Raw genomic sequence first — 25,020 nt, 5'->3', positions numbered from 1 at the left:
TATGCGTGACAAATAACCGCTGCGGGAACACGTGCCTTCGCTAAATGATCGGCCATTTTGGATGTTTAAAACGGCAATATGTTTAATGTATGTGCTGATTCAGCATAAAAAATGTTGCCACTCCCGCTGTATTAACATACACCATGCGTCTGTATTTTAATTGCAAAAAACGCATTTTTCATTATTTGGACTTTGTTACTTAACAAGTATGCAATAAATCGGGTTGTTTTATTCTAACAAAATTAACATTCAGTTTCTAGTATCGTTATTGTTATTATAAAATAAGTGAAATGTATTGATGAATGGTGTGATATGCATAATTTTGATTTTTTTTATACAACTTAGAATGGCGAACAAGCTGACGGCCCACCTAATGGAAAGTGGTAACCGTTGCCTATAGACATGGGCAGTACCATGGACATAACAGAGTATACTGTTTCGCCCATGATACCCCCCCCCCCCTCACGCGTTGCCATTTCTGAGGACTCAGGTGTTATTCCTCTGTACCCAGTAAATTCACGCCATATCCCACCCTTCAAACCGAAACACAGTCATGCAAACATAACTGCTTCACGGTTGAAACACGAATGGGACAGAGATACCCAAGCAATCGACTTTTGTACAAAGTCTCCCTCTCGTGATTTGGATTAGGATTGAAATCGTTGCTATATTTCTTAAGTAAAATGTATTTGTGTTTGTAAGCAAAAACGTATAATATTTTACCAAATTAATCGCAATAAATTTCATTTCATTTCATACAACAATATTGTTCCTATTACTATAATACGCATGCACATTCAATCCTATTATAATCTCCGAACAAACATAACTTTGTCCTGCGAGAGGGAAGTCAAAGCCGAACGTATTTTGTGAGATTTTCCGATAGTTCTTGTTCTGGAACAGATGTCGGTCCCGCGAACCGACTGCCCGCGATACAATAGCGGCCGAATACGAAATAATGGCCACTTTTTACAACACATTCCTTTTTCTTCTGACATTTTTCGACTATCGGTGTTTCAGTTAGAATTTTATTGATGGCACTTTCTATTGCTTATTTTATTGGGATACTGGGAATGTTATGAAGTAATATATCCTTATTTTTATATTATTATTTCAGCTGTAAATTGTCCACTAGTGGACATAAACGTTCCTGGTAAAAGGAGTTTTGCTAGTAGTTGCCACGTTTGACAGGCAGGATGGCAACCGCAGTTAGGCTTTTAGAAATGTTTAAAGAGGGATGCTGCTTCCCATCCCTTTCCCTTCCATAGTCGCCTTTTACGACGTCTACAGGAAAGGAATATGTAGCCGAATCAATGCTGGACCACACACGGCGATATACCTTTATTTTTTTATACAATTTTCAATGGCACACAAACTGACAGCCCACCTGATGGAAAGTGGTAACCGTCGCCTAGACATGAGCAGTATAATGGACATAACAGAGTATACTGTTTCGCCCATGATACCCCCATACTTTGCCATTCCTGAGAGCTCAGGTGTTATTCCTCTGTACTCTGTAAATTCACGCCATATCCCACCCTTCAAATCGAAACACAGCCATGCAAACACAATTGCTTTACGGTTGAAACACGAATAGGATAAAGGTACCCAAGCAAACTATTTTTTACTGACTTTTATACAAGGTCCCTCTCTGGTAATATATATATATATATATATATATATATATATATATATATATATATATATATATATATATATATATATATATATATATATATATATATATATATATCTTTTAACTATATTCTTGTATATAGAATATATAGAATTCCACTTTTAAAAATGGCTAACTTGATTTCTATTTCAACTACTCATTCCAAATTTAAATTGTTTATTTCAAAATTAATCTGTCGTTACACCATTCTGTATTCCTAATTCAAATCAAAGTTTGTATGTCTGTTAATAACGCTTAAACAGTTGACTTGTTTTGAATGAAATTTGATATACTGGTGCTAGTAAGTTAGGATACTTTTATTATAATGATTCAAATGGGCAAAGTTGCGGGATGTTAGTAGAGTTTCATAAATATAATATGTCTATGGATATAGTCTATAAATATATGAATATTTGCTAGTACAGATGGTTTTGACGCAGTCAGGCGTAAAAAGACAGCTTCTTTCTTCTTCTTCTTTCTTTATCACCAGAGGGAGACTGTACAAAAGTCGATTGCTTGGGTACCTCTGTTCCTTTCGTGTTTCAATCGTGAAACAGTTGTGCATGGCTGTGTTTCGGTTTGAAGGGTGGGATATGGCGTGAATTTACTGGGTACGGAGGAATAACACTTGAGTCCTCAGGAATGGCAACGCATGGGGGGTATCATGGGCGAAACAGTATACTCTGTTATGTCCATGGTACTGCTCATCTCTATAGGCGACGGTTGCCACTTTCCATCAGGTGGGCCGTCAGCTTGTTTACCATTCTAAGTTGTATAAAAAAAAAACAGAATACGCGTGGAGTGGCAACAGTATCCTGAACATATTTGGAAATAAATCAGATAGACCTCTCGTGAGAATACTTGCCGAGAGAACTAAATCATTATTAGTAATGAAGTATTAATGTGATAGAATCCGAAACGAAGATATCCGCAAAAGAACTAAAATAACCAATATGCCCAAATGGATAAGCAAGCTGAAGTGGCAAGCGTATGATCACATAGTCCGAAGAACCGACAACTTGAGTGGCGACCATGTAAGGGCAGTGTAGGACGACCCCCCACTAGATGGAGTAAGTTTAATAAATTAAATAGACAATTAGATATTGATATCTATGCATATATCACCAGAGGTAGACTTTGTACAAAAGTTTGCTTGGGTACCTCTGTTCCATTCGTGTTCCTACCATGAAGCAGTTGTGTTTGCATGGCTGTGTTTCGGTTTGAAGGGTGGGATATGGCAATGAATTTACAGGGTACAGAGGAATAACACCTGAGTCCTCAAGAATGGCAACGCATGGGGGGTGTCATGGGCGAAATATATATATTTACTCTGTTATGTCCATGGTACTGCTTTTGTCTATAGGCGACGGTTACTACTTGCAATCAGGTAGGCCGTCAGCTTGTTTGCCGTTCCAAGTTGTATAAAAAAAGACCTGTAATGCATTGCAGGGAGTCAGTGTATGCAGGTGGCTCAGGACCATTCTTTATGGCAGTCTATGGGGGAGGCTTATGTCCAGCAGTGGACGGATAATGGCTGATGATGATAATGATGGCGATGATGATGAAGTATTAACATAGTTTTTTAGTACAATCATTAACAAAAATGGACCAAAATATGGACAAAAATATGTCTAAAATATAAAATAGTCTTGTCGTCTGTCGGTACATGATTTGTTCACTGTGATCACTAGTTAATATTAATTTTGGCAGTTTTATTTTCATATAATTTTATCATATGGCTTTTTTTTACAACACAGGGGGCAAACGAGCATGCGGCTCACCTGATGGTAAGTGACTACCGCTGCCCATGATCATCCACAACACTAACGGCATTGCAGGTGTGCTGCCGGCCTTTTAAAAAGGAATATGCTCTTTTCTTAAAGGTTATGTTATCGTATCGGTTCGGAAATACTGCTGCTGGAATTTGATTCCAAAGAGTGGTTGTGCGTGAAAGAAAGTGCCTTGAAAAACGCACGGTTGAGGACCGCTTTGTTATTAACATCAACATATTATTCCTAGACTAGCACAAGCGGACATTTTTAACATTTCCCTTCACTGCTCTGCTCCTATTGATCGTAGCGCGATGAAAAGTACACTATAACCTGCCCAGGAGTATGAAGAATAATTGTACCAAGTTTCGTTAAAATCCGTCGAGTACTTTTGTTTCTATAATAACGAACATACAGACAAACAGAGAGACAAAAATGTTACTGATTGCATTTTTGGCATCAGTATCGATCACTAATCACCGCCTGATAGTTATTTTGTAAATATATTTCATGTACAGAATTGACCTCTCTACAGATTTATTATAAGTATAGATTATTGTGGGTAACTATTACTTCTATTTACCTCCTTTCAGAAGTCCTTTCACAAGTTGTGTTTGCATGGCTGTGTTTCGGTTTGAAGGGTGGGATATGGCGTGAGTTTACAGGGTACAGAGGAATAACACCTGAGTCCTCAGGAATGGCAACGCATGGGGGTATCATGGGCGAAACAGTATACTCTGTTATGTCCACGGTACTGCTCATGTCTATAGGCGACGGTTACCACTTTCCATCAGGTGGGCCGTCAGCTTGTTTGCCATTCTAAGTTGTATAAAAAAAAAAAAAATACTTGTTTTGAATGTGGATTATTGTGAGTATTCTTACATTTATATACTTACGTAGGCAAGATAATTCAATGTTTTCTCCTTACGCTTTCTATTTTTACATTAATAAGTATGCCTGAGGAAACTTATCAGAATCCCTGTTTATTGAAGGGAACTGAGCGATAACGTTTCTGTGTTACCCTTCCTTGCATATTTACTTTATTCACTTTATATTATTTGTCTCGTTTATTTCTGTGTTTTGTAGAGATTTTTGATATCTTTTCAACCGACTTAAAAAAAAAGGTTCTCGTTCCGTTGATATTTTTTTATGTTTGATACCTAAACTTCGTCCTTTATAAACCATTTTGGATTTGTTTTTATTTGAAAGTATTATTAATTATATATAACTAAATTTCTAATGTAGATAGTATACTCATTTATTATAACATTTATTAAATACTAGCGACCCGCCCCGGCTTCGCACGGGTGCTCATTATATCACATCACATTAGAAACCTTTAAAATTATCAGTGTTTCTCTACAATATTATGCATGTATTACACATATACACCTTCCTCTTGAATCACTCTATCTATTTAAAAGAACCACATCAAAATCGGTTGTGTATTTTTAAAAATCTAAGCATAGATACGGACAGACAAATGGTAAGCGACTTTGTTTTACTATATAATGATTAAGAATATAATTTATAAGTGTAATAAAGAATATATATATATATATATATATATATATATATATATATATATATATATATATATATATATTAATTAATTATATAGCATACCGTACTATCGGTTATTTTAGATCAGTCCAGGAACTCCTTTCATTACCCTCCTTCCGCTTTGTTGCACAGCAATCCCGTTTCAAAGACGTGAATAGTGAAAAGACAATATTTTATCTTGAAAACTGTTCATTGCCAGTCTCAGGCCAGAATACAAGCCTCCACTGTAGGTGGTCCTCAGTCATTTACATCCATTGAATGTCTCAAGCTGTAGATAAATTGTAACTACAATGAGAGCTGAGTCGAATTGTTTACTCTCTTGAGAGAATTTTCATTAAATCAGCCGTAGGCTCATTTATAAACGAATTGCATATGAAATTTTGATAATAATAGAACGCAGTAAAAGGAGATATATTTTAAATAACTTACTTTATAGAAATTATTCCATATTATTCGTAAAATATATTTTATTTGTCAGTTAATTAATTCATTAATTATTCACCAGTTAATTTTATACACGACATAAATCTAAGCTTATTATATATAAGTTAATTAAACATTAATTTAAATAGGCATTATTAATCACAAAATGGCACATTAAATAGTAAAATGGTACTCCGAATAACAAATTTAAAGTACGTAAAACGAATACTTAATCAATAAAATTTTACGATGTGAAACAAGTTTCCACAAGTATTTCACGTTACCGCACGTTCCGAATACATTGACTTCGAAAGTTTTTACTACTCATGTGAGAGCGTCCTCTGGTGTTAAGTTTTTAAACCACTTTTTTTACAACACAGGGGGCAAACGAGCATGCGGCTCACCTGATGGTAAGTGACTACCGCTGACCATGATCACCCACAACTTCAACGGCATTACAGGTGTGCTGTCGGCCTTTTAAAAAGGAATATATTCTTTTCTTGAAGGTTATGTTGTCGTATCTGTTCGGAAATACTGCTGCTGGAAGTTGATTCCAAAGAGTGGTTGTGCGTGGAAGAAAGTGCCTTGAAAAACGCACGGTGGAAGACCTCCACTCGTCCAGATGGTTGGGATGAAATTTTGTTGTACTATCAAACTCAATAGTTACATAAAATTTACAACAAGATCCTTCGAATCATTTAAATTTATAACATCAATTATAAATACAAAAACAGTGAACACAGTTTCAACAATTTCAGGTGAACCATTTAAACATTTAGAACCCTTTCACAGAATGGCAAATCTTTTACTCCCTCGAGGCTAGTTTTAAATAAATCGAACAACAACACAAAGGGGTAAGTCACGGTTGAATAAATTCAAAATTTAAACAAACAAATTGAAATTCAATCACGTTTCGCTGTGTAACTACTCGCATATTGATAATGTCAATATTTATACCAGTTTACCGCTTTGACGATATTTTAATACACGAAAGTTGGAGATTTAAAATATGTGCGAATATTTTTAAATGGTATTCTACAAGGAGAATTTTTTTAGACAACTTAGAATGGCAAACAAGCTGACGGCCCACCTGATGGAAATTGGTAACCGTCGCCTATAGACATGAGCAGTACCATGGACATAACAGAGTATACCGTTTCGCCAATGATACCCGCCATGCGTTGCCATTCCTGAGGACTCAGGTGTTATTCCTCCGTACTCAGTAAATTCACGCCATATCCCACCCTTCAAACCGAAACACAGCCAAGCAAACACAATTGCTTTACGGTTGAAACACGAATAGGACAGAGGTACCCAAGCAATCGACTCTTGTACAAAGTCTCTCTCTGGTATTTTCATCTGTATATTGTGTTTCTCTAGACATTGGTACCGGAAAAAAAGGTCATCACCCATTTCGATATCACTCATACCAGTCAAATATCTCTAGATATCAATTTCGGTCGGATTCATTTCAATATTATACAACCAGTATTGGATAACCAATATTTCATACATTCGTACTTTGGCCAGTATTATTATAACTACAGTATTTAGATTTATTAGCCACCCCTAGTCTATCACACAGTTTGTATCACAACAAGTAGCTCGAATATGACGATCGGCGTCTTACTGTCCGGCTCGACCCACTGAAACTGTGTAGAGATGTTGCATCTCTGTGCATCTTCTACCGAATTTATCATGGGGAGTGCTCTGAAGAATTGTTCGGATTGATACCTGCTGCTGATCTCACCATCGTACAACCCGCCATAAACTAAAATTTTATCCCAACCATCTGGACGAGTGGCGGTCCTCCACCGTGCGTTTTTCAAGGCACTTTCTTCCACGCACAACCACCCTTTGGAATCAAGTTCCAGCAGCAGTATTTCCGAACCGATACAACAACATAACTTTCAAGAAAAGAGCATATTTCTTTTTAAAAGGCCGGCAGCACACCTGCAATGCCGTAGGTGTTGTGGGTGATCATGGGCGGCGGTAGTCACTTACCATCAGGTGAACCGCATGCTCGTTTGCCCCTGTGTTGCAAAAAAAAAGTAGGATTTTGCTCTGCAAAAAAAATGCAAAATGCGTGAGTAAATTAATATGGAACCAAAATGTTATGGAGTAAAAAACGCACTTGAATGACAAATGTGCATGGTATTAGTCGATCATGCACGGCCTTTTAACGACCATGTAATATTAGACACAGTGCATTTAAATAAATACAAATAATGTTAACAGAGATTTAAAAGAATAACTGTTGAGTTTCTTGCGGGCTCTCCTCTACAAATAACGATCTTCCGAACCCTGCAATAGATTAAAAAATGACAATTTAAAAGTGCTTCTAAACAAGTCTATTTGAACAAAGATAATTTAAATTTGTACTGTCCACCCCAAATAGTTAAAAAATTGGGTTCAAATTTGGCGACGTACACACGCCGATCGACGGATCGAATGAGTTGGCGAACTGAGCACAGAACAAAATGTCGCAAAAATCGGAATAAATGAAAATCCTTCTCTTTTCCAATTCAGTTACAAATGCAGGCGAATTAAAAGCTTCCTCCTTTCGGGAGACGCTTAATTATAAAAGATTTTATCGTGACGGATCACAAAGACCCGCGAATAAATACAGCTTAAACTAAGTAAGTAAACGAAGTTTACAGCCCTTCGCTTATCGTCACTGCCGCATCATGTTGTTAGAAATAGTTGGGCTAAGTTCATCTCAAGTTGGAGTAGGTGTCGCGTTTTAAGTGGCTTATAATCTAAGCGACCTTCCGAGGACGCTTCGCCTTCAAGTCTTATTGAAACTTTGCATAATAAACACCGGTACATTATTATAGACACAAATGTAATTATGTAATACGTTGGGTACTGCGAGTGTTACAATTACTTGGGTACCTCTTTATTCTTTATTGTACACAATGTAAAGAAATTTTATTTTTAACGTAATGTACATACATTATTGAATATGTTTAAGCTTTATATGCATTTAAAATAACAAAATTTTCATCGCGCCTCCGATAAAACTGTTTATAAATACTCCTCTCTATCCAAAGGTTGTCTGGAAGAGATCACTTTTATCGAAAAGGCCGTCCACTGTTTTCTCAGTGTAAACATTTCCTATAATTGTTTATATATATAATAAGTTTACTATTGTAATTTTTTGGAGTAAATAATAAAGAGTCTCTAGATCTATCTAGACCTATCTATCTAGATCTATCTAGACATAGACATAGCTTGTCTCTAATAAGAGATTTCTTCCAGCAACCTCTATTGTTTTCGTGTTTCTGCTATGAAGCAGTTATGTTTGCATGGCTGTGTTTCCGTTTGAATAGTGAAATATGGCAGTGAATTTACAGGGTACAGAGGAATAATATCCTAGTTCTCAGGAATGGCAATCCATGAAATGTATCATAGGCAACATAATATACTCTGTTATGTTCGACAGTCACTACTTTTCATCTGGTGGGCTGTCCGCTTGTTTACTATTTCAAATTATATATTTGCTGATACCTATAAATGTGATAGTGAGTTTGTATGAGTTTGTTTTGTTATTTCTATGTCCAGGCATAGAATTGACCATCCCTTCTTTTCCCTGTGGGTGTCTTAAGAGGGGACTAAGGGGACTTAATGGTCGAGGGATAGGCAGCAGCGACTCTCTTAAAACATCGCCTGCTAAAAATGGCAATTACTGGCAAAACCTCCCCAATATAGGGATGCCCTTATACAGGAGTGGACAGTTAACAGTCGATGTTATGATATTAACAACAATATTTGCATGCTCAAACAATATTTGCTCTAAAACTTAGAAGAAATTTTAAAGTATCTACATAAAAAAAATCATTTGCCAAACGTATGTAAGTGCATTACTTTGGAACAACTGTACTTATTTGGCTTCTGACACTTTTTTATTGCGTTTTTAATTGTCAGGACAAAGTTTGTATTGAAGCAAAATATTTGAAAAATAATACAGAGACAAGTAAAAAATTTGGGTTAAAAAATCGCCATATAAAAAAATGAGTGCGTGAAAGGGGAAATTTTGTTTAATTTTCTACACAAGTAACTTGTTTTTAATATTTCACTGGAGTTCGTATCAATGATGCCTGCTATATGGATTAATTATTAAACTCATCCAATATTCTCACAAGAAATTCTAGAACTTTCTGCGGTAGGATGTTGTGTAGGCTAATTAATAAATTCAACAACGAGTAGTATTGTTCTAACAAATTCTAGAACTTTCTCGGTTACAAACAAATATCTTATATATATAAATCAACGCTTTTGTTTTCCGCTTCAAATATTCCTAGTTTCGGCTTCTCATTTCAGTACGGGACATTCCAGCCGCTCGAGTGGCCTAGACTGTTACGTGTTATCTGATACACGCCTTCAATGATGAAAGTTTACTTGTACAGAACGTGCCATTCACTGAGCCCTGATCGCATAAAAATAACTCCATACGAGGGATCAAGTTAAACAAGTCACTGGTTACCAGGATACCCTTTCCCGTTTATTCTGTATAATGCAGATTGTTATCGTTCTAGATCGATCAATGTGGTCTTGTACGCTACAAAGTTATATTAGATTGATTAACAAGTTTCGGTACTGCAATTAACAGAGATTAGATATTGTTGTAAACATACAGACCGGCGGTGTCACGGACGACAATAATGTTTAAATTAATATAGTTAGGAAGTACTTATTACGTACACACACCTTACCGCTTACGTCCCTAATTCAATGAGGTAGGCAGAGATAATAAAGTTACAAATGCTTATATCCAAACAGACTTTCAATTCCTACATGCTCATTTTATCTTTTCTATTAACTTTAATACGTATGTTATCTATTTAGTCGATGTACTTTTAACATAGTCAGTATAACTGCTTTTAATAAAGGTAAGAATCTTCGGGATGAAGTCACTAAGTCAGCGTAGAAAGGTTATCTCTTAGGATCTTCTAATGTTGTTCAAGATTTTAAATGGCCTTATTTTAATACCTGATGTTCTTAAGGATAAACGCTTAATAGTACCACGTAATTTCAATATTAGATCTGCTAAAATGGTTAACACATTTTCAACATATGCTTGTCGTACTAACTTAGGATCCAATTCTCCCCTCAACAGAATGTTATCATCGTATAATAAAGCCGTAAACGTTGGCCATGATATCGACATCTTTGGTAATTCTTTAGTGTAGTTTACTAGACTTATTAATAATATGGATTGGTATTAGGTCTTTTCTAATTGTATAATTGTTACTTAGTGTACATTGACGCTTATCTGTGAGAGCTGTATACACCTTTAATTGATGTGTTCATATGGCCTTAAGCTTGGTAGTGAGGAGTAAGATGTTTTTGTTCAAGTAAACATACATTTAAGCAATTTTGAATAGTAGTTCTCTTTTACTTACTTATAACATTGTATATTAATTAATTGTTGTGAGCATATTGTTGGTGTGTCTTTTATAAATAAATAAATAAATAAGTAAGAGCCGATTTACGTTCAAAACTTATATATGGTAATTCTTCCCTCTAACTATCCTTTCCAAACGAACATTCAAATTTACTTCTTTTTTGCCATTACATTATCTTCCATTTAAACATCTATATTTACATTAATTTTGAATTCCATCTTTTAATGGACGCTTTTATAATTTACCATAACATAGTACGATAATATCGTACGATATACAATTATATCGTTACAATTAACGACATAAAACGAGAGCAATATATATGTTTTCGTATGAATGCGGTTTTATATTTCCATGCATGTCTATTATAATGTCATACCACAATATCGACACGGAAAATAAAAGAATCTCCATACAATTACGTAAAACTTGCTTTGCTATTGTATCGTAACGGTAAAATTGTACGATATCATATTGTGCTTTGATTAATTATAGAAAGCACTTATTGTTTGCATTTGACATACAAAACTATATAAAACTTATTTTAACGTAATAATATAAAAGGTGAATTAAATAGTAATTCGGTAAATATAAAATTATATCTTCTTCTTAGAATTCGGCAACTACCCACATAGGCATGTATGATGCCACATTTCTAGTTCACAACTAAGCAATTAATATAACACGAAGCTTTTGTTGAAAATCCATTAGCAGCTGACCCTTTGTAATTAATGCCGCAAACCGATTGAGACAGCGTGAAATAATTGATTATACTCGTGCTTCGTCCTCTAGATTAGTAACCTGTAAATTTAAGAAATATATAATGTAGTTACACGTAAGTGATACCACTTTGCACTGAAATGTGTAGGCACTATAGTTTATTGATTGATTTCCGTTTTTTTTTTTTTTTTTTTTTTTTTTTTTTTTTGTGGGTACTTTTTTGCTTGTATGGGTATTTAGGGCTGTGTCGCGCCATAGTTGCTTCATTCACGTTTCAGTGCTTAACCACAACGCACCTCTTGCTTATCTTTTTAATATTAGTTATTAAAAATGCCAAAAAGAAAGAATTCAGACAACGATCTAGATAATATATCCAAAAAGTTAAAAAAATTAGAGAAAAAATTAAAGCGTGCGCGGCGTCACCGCAATAGTGATAATAGTGATAAAAGTTCACCTCACTCAATATCCTCCCCGGATGCACAAACATGTAAGTACAGACATAAATATTTTATCTAAACATCTTACAAATTACGTTAATCATCAGTTTTAAGTAACTAAATAAAATATGCTCGCAACTATAATCGCAGTTGGGTAGTCAGTCATCTTGTCTTAAAATAAGCTAGATTTAACATGTACTCACCCTAGCGTGTTCGGTTGTGGATGACCGCAACAAACCTCAAATACAACCTACATTAAGTACATAAAAATTCAGTCGTCCACAGTTAAGGTCAATCTCTGGGACTGATCTGTTGTGTGACAGACTATGCCACCATGGCATGCTTTCAAGTCTTAATGGACTTACAAATAGCCTACCTAATCAGTCGTTGGGACTGTGTATTCAGGCATTTATACGGTGCTCCACAATAAGAACTGATCTTTGGATCTGATACCTTGCGGAATACACCTTGCCCGCCAGGGCAAACAAATCGTCTAATGACGCACCTCCCGTAAAATATGCTATCCTTATAATGGGTACATCGCGGTCGCTAAAACAGCATTCTTTTGGGCTAGATGCTCAAAAGAATGCTACTGCTATGCTGTGCTATATTAAATAAATAAGTGAAATAGTATCCTGAGAGATGAAATTTCATATTTGCAGTTCGGGATTTTTTGGACAACTCGAGCTCACCTAAATTAGACACGACGCCTCCCCAGTCTAAGAATCTAGAAGAGATAACTCCAATTTTATTGTGCGAGACAAATCAAACGGGGGATCTTGCAGCTATGCCACCGGCTGAAATTGAAATCGCCACTCACAACGAGGAAGACAATGTTGCTGAAAGCGGTGCACTTGACAGCATTGCTTTAGACATTTTGGGTGAAGACCCAACATCGATAACAGAGTATGGCAGCGATATTCACAAAGAACTTGCAAATAGGCTTGAACACATTGCGACTGATGGGCTAACGAAAGAGACCCGTAAAGAACTGTGCAGTAAATATCTAGTACCAGCAAACAGTAAAAAAATCGGCGCACCCCTAGTAAACGCTGAAATAAAAGCTGCATTATCGGAAGCCACAATAAAACGCGACAAGGGGATAGAAACTCGACAGAAACAGTTGGCTGCAGCTATATCGGGATTATCTGGCATACTCAATCAAGAACTAAATTCCAAAGATAAAGACAGCTCGCGCCTTAAAATTATAATGGACGTTACCCGCATTTTATGCGATATCCAACATGCAGAATCTGTCACTCGACGCTATCTCGCAATGGGAACTATAAAGAAAGATTTACGAGAACATTTAACCAACACTAAAATAGACAAATACCTTTTTGGCGAAAATCTCAGCGAAACGCTCAAAACCGCTAAACTAGTCACTAAATCAGGGACAGATCTAAAGATTAAAAGTCAACCTAGACCCAAGCCACAAAATCCTACCGGGAATTTAAACTACAGAGCTCCGGTCCCAGTTCGCAGGCAACAACAGGGACCACAACGGAGCCGCGGACCTGCCTCTCGTATGACGACGTCTCAACCGAACAGATACTCACAGAATCCGACGCACTCCAACTTGTCGAAACCATCGCAACATCCGCAGAAACCTGCGGGTCGTCGCTAGATTCGGTAAAGTATGCTGGTCGACTCTCATCGTTTTATAAGCAATGGGCACACATCACCAATGACCACACTATACTGTCATGGGTAAATGGGTATAAAATAAGGTTTTCAAATCCCCCCGTCCAGAAATATGAACCCAAACCCCATCAATATACCGACACGGAAAAAAAATCACTTTAATGCAGCTATAACAGACCTCATTAATATGGGTGCTATTAGTAAGTGTTCTCCCGATAGAAATCAATTTCTTTCTACAGTGTTTCTACGGCCTAAGCCCAACGGAAAATTTAGATTTATTTTGAATTTAAAAAGCCTAAATAAATTTATTAAAACCGATCACTTTAAACTTGAAGATTTACGCACTGCTGTTAAATTAGTTACAAAAAATTGTTTTATGGCAACATTAGATTTAAAAGACGCATACTTTTTAATTAAAATACATACCGAGTCTAGGAAATATCTAAGATTCTCATGGGAAGGAAAATATATGAATTTAATGTTTTACCCTTTGGGTTAAATACTGCTCCATACATTTTTACAAAAATTATGAAACCAGTTGTTAAACTCCTCCGCATGTGTGGACTCCTGTCCACAATTTATCTCGATGACCTATTTCTATTAGGACATACATATGAAGTCTGTAAATGCAACATTTCAATCTCTAAAAAATTATTAGAAAGTTTAGGCTTTATCATTAATGACGAAAAAAGTACCCCATCACCTGCAACAACATGCAGATTTCTGGGCTTCATTATAAATTCAAAACAATTCCAAATAACGTTACCTAATGAGAAAAAAGCATATATTAGAACGGAACTCATTAAGATGATAAATATAAAACGATGTAAAGTTAGAAAGTTTGCTCAATTAATAGGACTTCTTGTATCTGCCTGCCCTGCAGTCGAGTACGGTCTACTTTATACGAAACAACTCGAACGACACAAGTTTTTACATCTTAAAAAAGACCAAAACTACGACAAATATATGTCTTTACCCAAAACCTTATTACCAGATTTTAAGTGGTGGTTGAAAGGCATTACTTCATCCGTTAGGCAAATCAGAATCGACGAATATCATCTAGAGATATATACGGACGCCTCATTAACTGGATGGGGCGCAACATGTCGCGGCAATACAGCTAGTGGCTCATGGTCAAAAGATGAGAAAGGAAAACATATAAATGAATTAGAACTGATAGCTGCATTCTTTGGGCTGAAAATATTCGCCAAAGATCTCAAAAAATGTCAAGTATTATTACATATAGATAATTCCACCGCTATTGCTTACATAAACCGCATGGGTGGAATACAATTTCCTCACTTGACCAAAGTAGCTAAAGACATATGGAGGTGGTGTGAGGATAGAGCCTTATTTATCTACGCTTCATATATAAAATCTGCAGATAATGTAATTGCTGATGCAGAATCCAGGCGCATACACCCCGATGTAGAATGGGAACTAACCAATAAAGCCTTCCAGTATATTTGTAATCAATTTGGTACTCCACAAGTTGACTTATTTGCCAGTCGAGTCAACACCAAATGCAGTAAATTTGTATCCTGGCATAGAGATCCTGATGCCATAGCCATAAACGCTTTCACTATTAAATGGACAAATATATATTTTTACGCTTTTCCCCCTTTTGCAATTATATTAAAAACACTAAGGAAAATTATTTCAGATAAAGCAAAAGGTATTATGGTTGTCCCAAGATGGCCGACGCAACCGTGGTACCCTATCTTTCGCAAACTGCTCATTACTAATTCTTTTGTTCTTATGAATAATAATTGCATTGTTATGTCACACAGCAGCAGCCAGAACATTCAATCAAAGCTTACCCTGGAGGTCGGAGTATTGTGCGGACAGCATTACTGCGACGAAGTATACCGCCTTCCTCACTAGAAGTTATGATGGCATCACTCTCCAAGAACTCTTTTAAACAGTATGATGTACCGTTTAAGAAATGGTTCAGTTTTTGTCATAAACAAAAAATTAGTATTTATGAAGCATCAATTCCGTTCATCCTACTCTTCTTTACCGAAGCTTATAATAGCGGCTGTCAATATGGTACCCTCAATTCCTATAGATCAGCACTTTCGCTTTTATTAGGTCCCCATATAACGAAAGACGATCGAGTAGCTCGATTTTTTAAGGGCGTCTACAGACTTCGTCCACCTTTGCCTAAATACGACATTACATGGGATACAGCCCCTGTGCTTGATTGCCTTGGCAACATGTATCCTAACGAACAACTGTCTTTAGAAAACCTCACCAAAAAATGCGCAACCTTACTAGCTTTAGCCTCCGCGCATAGAGTACAGACATTAGCACTAATTAATATCAATAATATCGAGCACCAGCCAACTCAAATTTCAATTAAAATACCAAATGAAATCAAAACTAGTAGTAGATTAGGCGCCAAGCAGCCACTTTTAATTCTGCCCTTCTTTTCGGAAAAACCCGAAATATGCCCTTCCACAACATTAACTGCATACCTAAAAAGAACCAAAAATTTACGCCAAAATTTGGTTAATCTGTTTGTAGGATACAAAAAACCTCATAAAAACGTAGGCGCACAGACTATTAGCCGCTGGATCAAGTCCACACTGCATAATTGCGGAATTGATGTTTCAGTCTTCACGGCGCATAGCACTCGCCATGCTGCCACCTCGAAAGCATACAAGTGTGGTGTATCTGTCGATATGATTCGTAAGACGGCCGGATGGAGTGGCTCGTCAAATACATTCGGAAAATTCTACAACAGAATCATTATAAATAACAACAATGATGGCTCACTCGCGCGAGCAATCATAAATAATAATTAATAGGAATATATATATATATAATTTAGTTAATAAAATAATTCATATAGTAGGAAAGATGATTATTAAGTTAATATAATTATACTTATAATAATTAATGATAATTAGTGGTTACGGATTATTCTTGATAATCATGAACTCATCTAATTCTTTTTGATTAAACTCATATTTACAATAATATTTCGTTTTAATCTGCAATATTTTCTGAACCAACTCTCAAGGTCTACATTATATATTTCTTAAATTTACAGGTTACTAATCTAGAGGACGAAGCACGAGTATAATTAATGATTAAACGAACTTACACAAGTAAAGTTCTATCATAATTATACGAGGTGCTTCGTCCGAAGAGATTAGTAACACATCCCCCCTACCCTACCCAGAAAATAAGTTCAGAAAATATAAAGTAAACAAAAGCTCTAAACTGAATGAAGCAACTATGGCGCGACACAGCCCTAAATACCCATACAAGCAAAAAAGTACCCACAAAAAAAAAAAAAAAAAAAAAAAAACGGAAATCAATCAATAAACTATAGTGCCTACACATTTCAGTGCAAAGTGGTATCACTTACGTGTAACTACATTATATATTTCTTAAATTTACAGGTTACTAATCTCTTCGGACGAAGCACCTCGTATAATTATGATAGAACTTCACTTGTGTAAGTTCGTTTAATCATTAAATATTATAACAAAATATTGTAGTTAGGAATATTTTCAAATACAAAATCGATGCGAATATGTTCTACTATTCTCTCGTTGATGGTTTAAATAGAGTAAATATAAAAATAAATATAAATAGAGTAAAATAAAAATTTAAGAAATTAAACTGCACATTTGATAAATTCTTTCAGCATAATCCTAATCTCGCCTCTACCAGAGGGAGACTTTGTACAAAAGTCGATTGCTTGGGTACCTCTGTCCAATTCGTGTTTCTACCGTGAAGCAGTTGTGTTTGCATGGCTGTGTTTCGGTTTGAAGTGTGGAATATGGCGTGAATTTACAAGGTACAGAGGAATAACACCTGAGTCCTCAGGAATGGCAACACATGGGGGGTATCATGGGCGAAACAGTATACTCTGTTATGTCCATGGTACTGCTCATGTCTATAGGCAACGGTTACCACTTTCCATCAGGTGGGCCGTCAGCTTGTTTTCCATTCTAAGTTGTATAAAAAAATCCATTTCGTTAGTATTTTAATATACTTCATTGCACTAAAACATAGAGTAAAACAACAATTATAAACGATATAAGCTAAGGTGAACATATCTCTAAAAGAAGTATCTTTAGGCTTGCTAGTGAACACGCCTCATTTAGAGACGAAACACATGTCGCAAAACGTGCGTGGACGAAATGCTGATATGGAAGATTGTAGAACTTCTGATAGTAATGATGTGGTTCGAGTGTTGACGTTTACACACGTACTAATAGATAGATAGATAGATACTCTTTATTGTTTTCTCCAAAAGATTACAATAGTAAACTTATTATAAATATAAATAATTACAAGAAGTAATCACAATGAGAAAACAATGGGCGACCTTATCGCTGGAACGATCTCTTCCAGGCAACCTTTATGATATATATATCTGATGATCCTTTATGATCTATGATCCTTTATGATTATATATGATAGCGAAATTATACAAAATAATTGCAATCAAATAATTATTAGCACTTAGAGTCCTTTTTGTATGACCCCTTGATTCATTGCCGTGCCTGAAAACTTAAGCGTTTTATACGTTACCCTGTCATTGGTAATATTAGTAAAATAGAAAAATCTAAAGGGGTTTAAGGAACATAATGCAAATGAAAATCAACGTTACCCTGAAAGTCATCCACCAATCCCGTTTATTAAAATGTATTCATTAGTTTGGTTTTTAAATACAAGTAATTTATTTTACCACGATTAAAAACTATGTTTTTTTTATTTACGAGGTCTGTCCGGAAAGTTCGTATAAAAGTGTTCTGGAATGCGAGAAAGAGGAGTGGGGAGGCCAGGTAAGCGCAGGACCCCTTCCTTATGTCCCTAACAATGCTTCAGTTCTGGTCTGCGAGTTCTGCGGTGCGAACTGGCTTGTCACGCCATCTGTGAAGTTACCTCTTAACGAAACCCCGTCGGCATGGAGCCCGCTAAGAGCAGCGTCGTAATCAAGTTTCTCTCGAAACTCGGCAAGAATGGCCGTGAAATTTTTGCCGATCTCAGAACAGTTTATGGGGATGATGCTGTGAAGGAACCAACCGTCCACAAGTGGCTAAAAAGATTCAGAGAGGGCCGAGAAAGCGTTCAAGATGACCCACGTTCAGGACGTCCTTCCACTTCACATTCCGACGAAAACGTGGAAAGAATTCGAACTTGTGTTAATGGGGACCGTCGTTTAACGGTCAGACAGGTGGCTGAAGAGCTTAATTTGGGCAAAACCGTGGTCCACGAAATTCTAAGAAACGAACTTCAAATGAAAAAAATTTGCGCCAAGATCGTTCCGTGAGTTTTTGAGTAAAAATTCCATTACGGTGACCGAACACCCCCCTATTAATTTGGCCCCGTGTGACTAAAAACCAAATTGGTACTTCGGGGGCGGCATTTGGGGGATAAATGAGATATTTACAACCAGAGGACTTTCAAGGAGCCTTCTCACAGTGGAAACGGCGTTGGCACAAGTGCATTAAAGGGGGAGTACTAAGGGGATAAAATTGATTTACCTGAATAATTGTAAAATAAAATTTTTAAAAAACTTTTATACGTACTTTCCGGACAAACCTCGTACTTATACAATAAAGATTGGCTGTAAAAGATTCCACTGTGTAATAAAAATCTGCCACTGTGTACTAAATCTTTTAATGTGTCCAATATAAAATACGTACAATAAAAAATTTACAAATAAAGAATTTTAAGGGATTTGAGAATTTTGGCCTTGTCTATAAGTAAAAAATAGACTAGCGATTTCATAATGATGGCAAATAAAATACAGTACAGCAGTAAGAGTAGTGAAACTTGGCATCGCTTTTTAACATGGAATGTTTTTTTAGGACACTACTTCACGGAAATTGAAAATTGTTTATTCAAGACGAGAGTAACAGCCGTTTAATTATAAGTTACTCACAACAATTGGGGAGTTAATTGAATTTACAATGATTCGAGATAATATTGTTTCTCATTTAATCTCTATTAAATGAGAAACAATATTATCTCTACTGTCTATGATGAAACTACCAAATATAAATGTCGTAGCAATCGGGTGTACATTTAAAATTGTATTATTATATCTTAGTAGAAACATTTTCGTCAATAATACATATATATTCTTCATTAACGTCACATCAGTCTTTAATTGTCCACTGCTGGACATAAGCCTCGCATTTGGGGAGTTAGTAGTTGCCACGCTTGGCATGCGGATTGGCAACCGCAGTTAGGTTTTGAGAGATGCTTTAAAAGGGACGCTGCTGCCCATCCCCCGCCCTTCCTTAGTCGCCTCTTACGACATCCACGAGAAACGAAAGGGTGGCCTATTCTATGCCGGGACCACACTGCCATATACATTATTGTAATGGAATCATCAACTATACAATAAATAAATTTTTACAGCTTTCTTCTTTTTGTAGTAAAATAATAAATAATACTAATAATAACGTATACGAGGTGACCGAAATGTGGGGGAGTGACATCCACCGAAATCATTCCAATCGTTATGTCGGTGAACGGTCTTATTCCAACCAGTCTGGAACAACATCTCAGACGGTTGGGATTCCGAGGCGGCTCACTCCCGGGAAAGATGCAGAAAGCGGTGCTCCTAGAATCTGTCCGCATTGTACGCCGGTTTCTATCCCTGGGGCCCTGAACTCCGGCCGACTGTGCTGCTCTGCCGGGGGTTAGTTTGCCATCTCCTCTCCCTAAGAGGGGAGATGTGAATTTTCTAAAATAATAAATAACACTTGAATGATGAGTATCAATAATTTTAACATACAAACTCATACATACGTAATACCAATTTCTAATTTTTTGTATTAATTATACTTACTAGATGTTACTTTTATAATAATTGCTAATAACAGTTGAAGTTCTACCTGCAAGTAGTTGGAGTTGTGTCGATGTTGTCTTTTATGTTACCCGCCCACATGAACATTGATTTTAATTTCATTACATGTCCTTTTTACTTTTCTAACTATTCTACCGTCATTTCTAATGTATTCCTATTAGTAAAACTTTATACTTTCTCGTGTAAATTAATTGTATTTCTTTAAGAATGTAAATATCTTAAACTATAAACCATAAGAATCAAATTTATGGTTCGTTCAGGAATAAAATAATCGACGGGTAAACGTGTCGAGAACAACAAGGTAACAACAGAATATCAGTGCAACTTGCACTCTGCAGTTATATGCTGAGTTTGTTTTAAGCCTTTTTATGCAACTTAGAATGGCAAACAAGCTTTTCACCGTTGTGACATAAAACGCCATCTGCAGGCATATTAGTTTCTATACTTCACTGTATTGTGATTTTTTAACGGAACTTCAAAATACGAATCACTATATAGTATAAACAAAGTCGCTGTCGCTGTCTGTCCGTCCCTATGTATGCTTAAATCTTTAAAACTACGCAACGAATTTTGATACGTTTTTCTTTTAATAGATAGAGTGATTCAAGAGGAAGGTTCATATGTATAATACATGCATAATATAGTAGAGGAACACTGACAAATTTAGAGGTTTCTAATGTGATGTAAATAAACACATTATTTAGCGCTTACATTGCAAACGCTGGCTGAACTCCACTAGATAAATCAAAATAATGCACTACAGTATTGTACACCTTAGAAATGTCAACAAAAGAAGAACCCGTGCGAAGCCGGGGCGGGTCGCTAGTGCAAAATAAATAAAAAAATTAATATAGACAGTGAAGGCAGAAATATGTTAAATAACATTATTTTATTATTATTATAAAAGCCATTAACTGTCCACTGCTGGGCATCGACCTTCTCCATAAGGGGGTGTTGCTAATAGTTGCCACGCTTGGCAGACAGGTTGGCAACCGTAGTTGGGCTTTGGAGATGTTTTAAGAGGGACGCTGCTGTATATCCCTCGACCAAGTTCCCGTAGTTGCCTCTTACGACACCCACGAGACAGGAAGGATAGCTCATTCTATGCCGGGACCGTCATATTTATTTGTGTTACTTCTGTAACTTTTATTCGATTACGTGTCTCGGTGACGGTGAATATTCATTTACATTTTATCATGTCAATAATAATTTAAACCTTGCTGCTTCTATCGCAATCTCTTGAACTTATTTATAAATATATATATATATATATATGTACTGCCGATTGTAATCTTTAACTTATTTTTTTTATAAGTTAAAGAGCAAACTTTATTTTAATTTAAACTTCTGACCAACTCGCCGATAAAGGAAAATACCATCAACATCAGCAAACCAAATTAATCCCGGTGCCGGCGGTAGGCGCCCCCCGCCAAATTTTCACGGCCACAAGCCGCGGAGTCGAAATATTAAAATGTTTTTAATCGAGAAAACAGTTGACAGACAATTGGCGAAGCGGAAAATAAACATTAGAATTAAGAGTATCAATCTAAAAATTGACTTGCAATATGAAATAATTAAAATCGAAACATAATTTATTATTATTATTTATATATTTGTATTATATTATATAACTTGCTGCTGATTTTCACCACCGTACAACCCGCCACAAACTAAAGTTTCATCCCAATCATCTGGACGAGTGGCGGTCCTCCACCGTGCGTTTTTCAAGGCATTTTCTTCCACGCTCAACCATTCTTTGGAATCGACTTCCAGCAGCAGTATTTCCGAACCGATACGACAACATAACCTTCAAGAAAAGAGTATATTCCTTTTTAAAAGGCCGGCAGCACACCTGCAATGCCGCTGGTATTGTGGGTGATCATGGGCGGCGGTAGTCACTTACCATCAGGTGAGCCGCATGCTCGATTGCCCCCAGCGTTGTAAAAAAAAATAATAATAACTGAATGGCGGAATGCTAAAATAAACATACAGTCAGACAGAAAGATATAAATTCTGAAAGTTTTTATTTCTATTCGTTTAATAAAGACAAATGAATCAATGAATGGTTTATTTTCTCTTCACAAAAGGTAGTATAAAGTGACAACTTGAGGTACAATTTGATATGAAGGCCAATTTTGTGAGAGACTGATGCTTGCGGTAGGTTTTGAAGAACCTGTGTTACAAGTCACCAGTGCCCCATCTCCATGGACTACACAAATACAAGGCAACCAATTAGTGTTATAATACACAGATAATAATAATAAGATATAAAGTGCAAGAATAAACTTAACATTAAAACTTATTTCTAGTATATAACTTAGGCAAAGTTAATTACAAAATACAGACTATGTGTGCGTGTGCGTGTGCGTGTGCGTGTGCGTGTGCGTGTGCGTGTGCGTGTGCGTGTGCGTGTGCGTGTGCGTGTGCGAGTGCGTGTGCGTGTGCGTGTGCGTGTGCGTGTGTGTGTGCGTGTGCGTGTGCGTGTGCGTGTGCGTGTGCGTGTGCGTGTGCGTGTATCGTCTACTTGGCCTAAATTCAAATTCAAATTCAAATTCAAAAATCATTTATTCATGTAGGACATTTTAGCCGCTTATGAACGTCAAATTTTTACATTATAATTTTATTTTTTTCCCTACCTTCCAGTTCGGTATATAGATCCAATTGAGAAGAACTGGCAAGAAACTCAATTGAATTACTTTTTTTTTTAAAGCCAGTTTATTTACAATGTATATTTATATAGGTGTCTATGTCTAACATTAAATGAAAATTCAGTGCATGAACAACTATTGCCATGCACACTCGTCATTCAAGTAATCGTTTAGTGAGTAATAGGCTTTACTCAGTAAATATGATTTAACAGATGTTTTGAATTTATTTAAGGGTAATTCCAACATATCCTTTGGTATCTTATTGTAAATTTTTATACCTATTCCCATAAAAGACCTATTAACTTTTTCTAAACGATACTTGGGGACAGCAAGTTTGTCTTTAAATCTAGTATTAATATTATGAATATTGCTGTTTTTTGGAAATAAGTCAAGATTTTTATGAACATATAGGATATTTGAATATATAAATTGAGAAGCAACGGTGAGAATATTTGCCTCTTTGAATTTCTCTCTTAATGAGTCACGACTCTTCATACAGTAGATCGCTCGAACGGCACGTTTTTGTAATATGAATATATTCTTAATATCTGCCGCTTTTCCCCATAGTAATATTCCATAAGAGAGTAAACTATGAAAATAACTAAAATAGACTAATCTAGCAGTATCAGTATCAGTGTACTGTCTAACCTTACGCACGGCAAAAGCTGCTGAACTTAGTTTCGCTGCAAGGCTTTGAATTTGTGCACCCCATTGTGTTTTATTATCTAGTGTGATTCCTAGAAAGACAGTAGATTCTATAAATTCGAGAGATTCGTCATTTAATTTAATATTGCAATTAGTATTAAAACTTTTAGACAGAGAGAAATTAACACATTTTGTTTTTTTAGCGTTTAACATAAGATTGTTAGTTGTAAACCAGTGCAGGAGACGCCGCAAAGCACTATTTACATCGTCATAATTATTAGTCATTCTATTAACTTTAAAAATCAATGAAGTATCATCTGCAAATAATACTATGCCGCATCTATCCTGCATGGCATATGGGAGATCATTAATGTAAACTAGGAATAAAAATGGACCGAGAATAGATCCTTGAGGTACACCCATTTGCACAAGTGACCCGTCAGACGTAGCGTTGCTAATCTTCACTTTCTGTATTCTATCAGATAGATAAGATTTTATTAAATTTAAAGCATTGTCTTTGACGCCATAAAAAGCAAGTTTTTTTAGCAATGTATTATGATCAACGCAATCAAAAGCCTTAGAAAGGTCACAAAAAACACCTATCACATCCATTTTAGTTTCCCATGCAGCAAATACGTGTCTAAGCAACTCTGCACCTGCGTCTGTAGTTGAACGACCTTTGGAAAAACCGAATTGACTATTATGGATTAAATTATTTAAATTGAAATAACTGACAAGCCTAACTGACTTGACCGCGTGATCCCGGCATAGAATAGACCACCCCTTCTTTTCCCGTGGGTGTCGTAAGACCCGACTTAAGGAAGGCCAGGAATGGGCAGCAGCGTCTCTCTTAAAAGATCTTTAAAGCCTGACTGCGGTTGCCAATGCGCCTGCGAAGCATGGCAACTACTGACAAAGCCCTCCAAGGGGGAGGCTTATGTTCAGCAGTGGACAGTCAACCGTTCATATGATATGATGGTGACGAATTTATTAACTACTTACCAAACTGCAATAATCACAATAAATAAATCATTCATCATTCTCAGATCATGGAATAGTCATCAAATGGACCTTAATTATACTATTTGAAGTATATTTTACCTGCAATTTCGTACATGTATAATCTGGAATTAGGTAGCCACTTTCAGATAGCGTATCAATTAAAACATAGACCAGATTTTTAAGTTAAGCCTACAGGAATACAATTGTGAAAACCGCATAAAATTTGGTGCAGCAATTTTTGTGAT

At 36.2% G+C, this 25,020-nt stretch overlaps 2 protein-coding genes across 2 annotated transcripts in view; both read left to right on the top strand.

Annotated features, from left to right (window-relative positions):
- LOC113516340 (TWiK family of potassium channels protein 7-like) overlaps positions 1–25,020 on the top strand; it is a 127,303-nt gene that overhangs the window by 89,746 nt on the left and 12,537 nt on the right. The window lies entirely within an intron of this gene.
- On the top strand, positions 11,787–13,733 carry LOC113522105 (uncharacterized). Its single transcript, XM_052895848.1, has 2 exons — positions 11,787–12,057; positions 12,658–13,733. The coding sequence occupies exons 1-2, from the start codon at positions 11,889–11,891 to the stop codon at positions 13,620–13,622; spliced, it is 1,134 nt and encodes a 377-aa protein (XP_052751808.1). The 5' UTR covers positions 11,787–11,888; the 3' UTR covers positions 13,623–13,733.

Source organism: Galleria mellonella, unplaced genomic scaffold (genome assembly GCF_026898425.1).
Source record: "Galleria mellonella isolate WM207_F2 unplaced genomic scaffold, CSIRO_AGI_GalMel_v1 utg312, whole genome shotgun sequence".
NCBI classification, from domain to species: Eukaryota; Metazoa; Arthropoda; class Insecta; order Lepidoptera; family Pyralidae; genus Galleria; species Galleria mellonella.
Note: the sequence above shows the minus strand (reverse complement) of the source record. Positions and strands in the feature narration are given on the sequence as shown.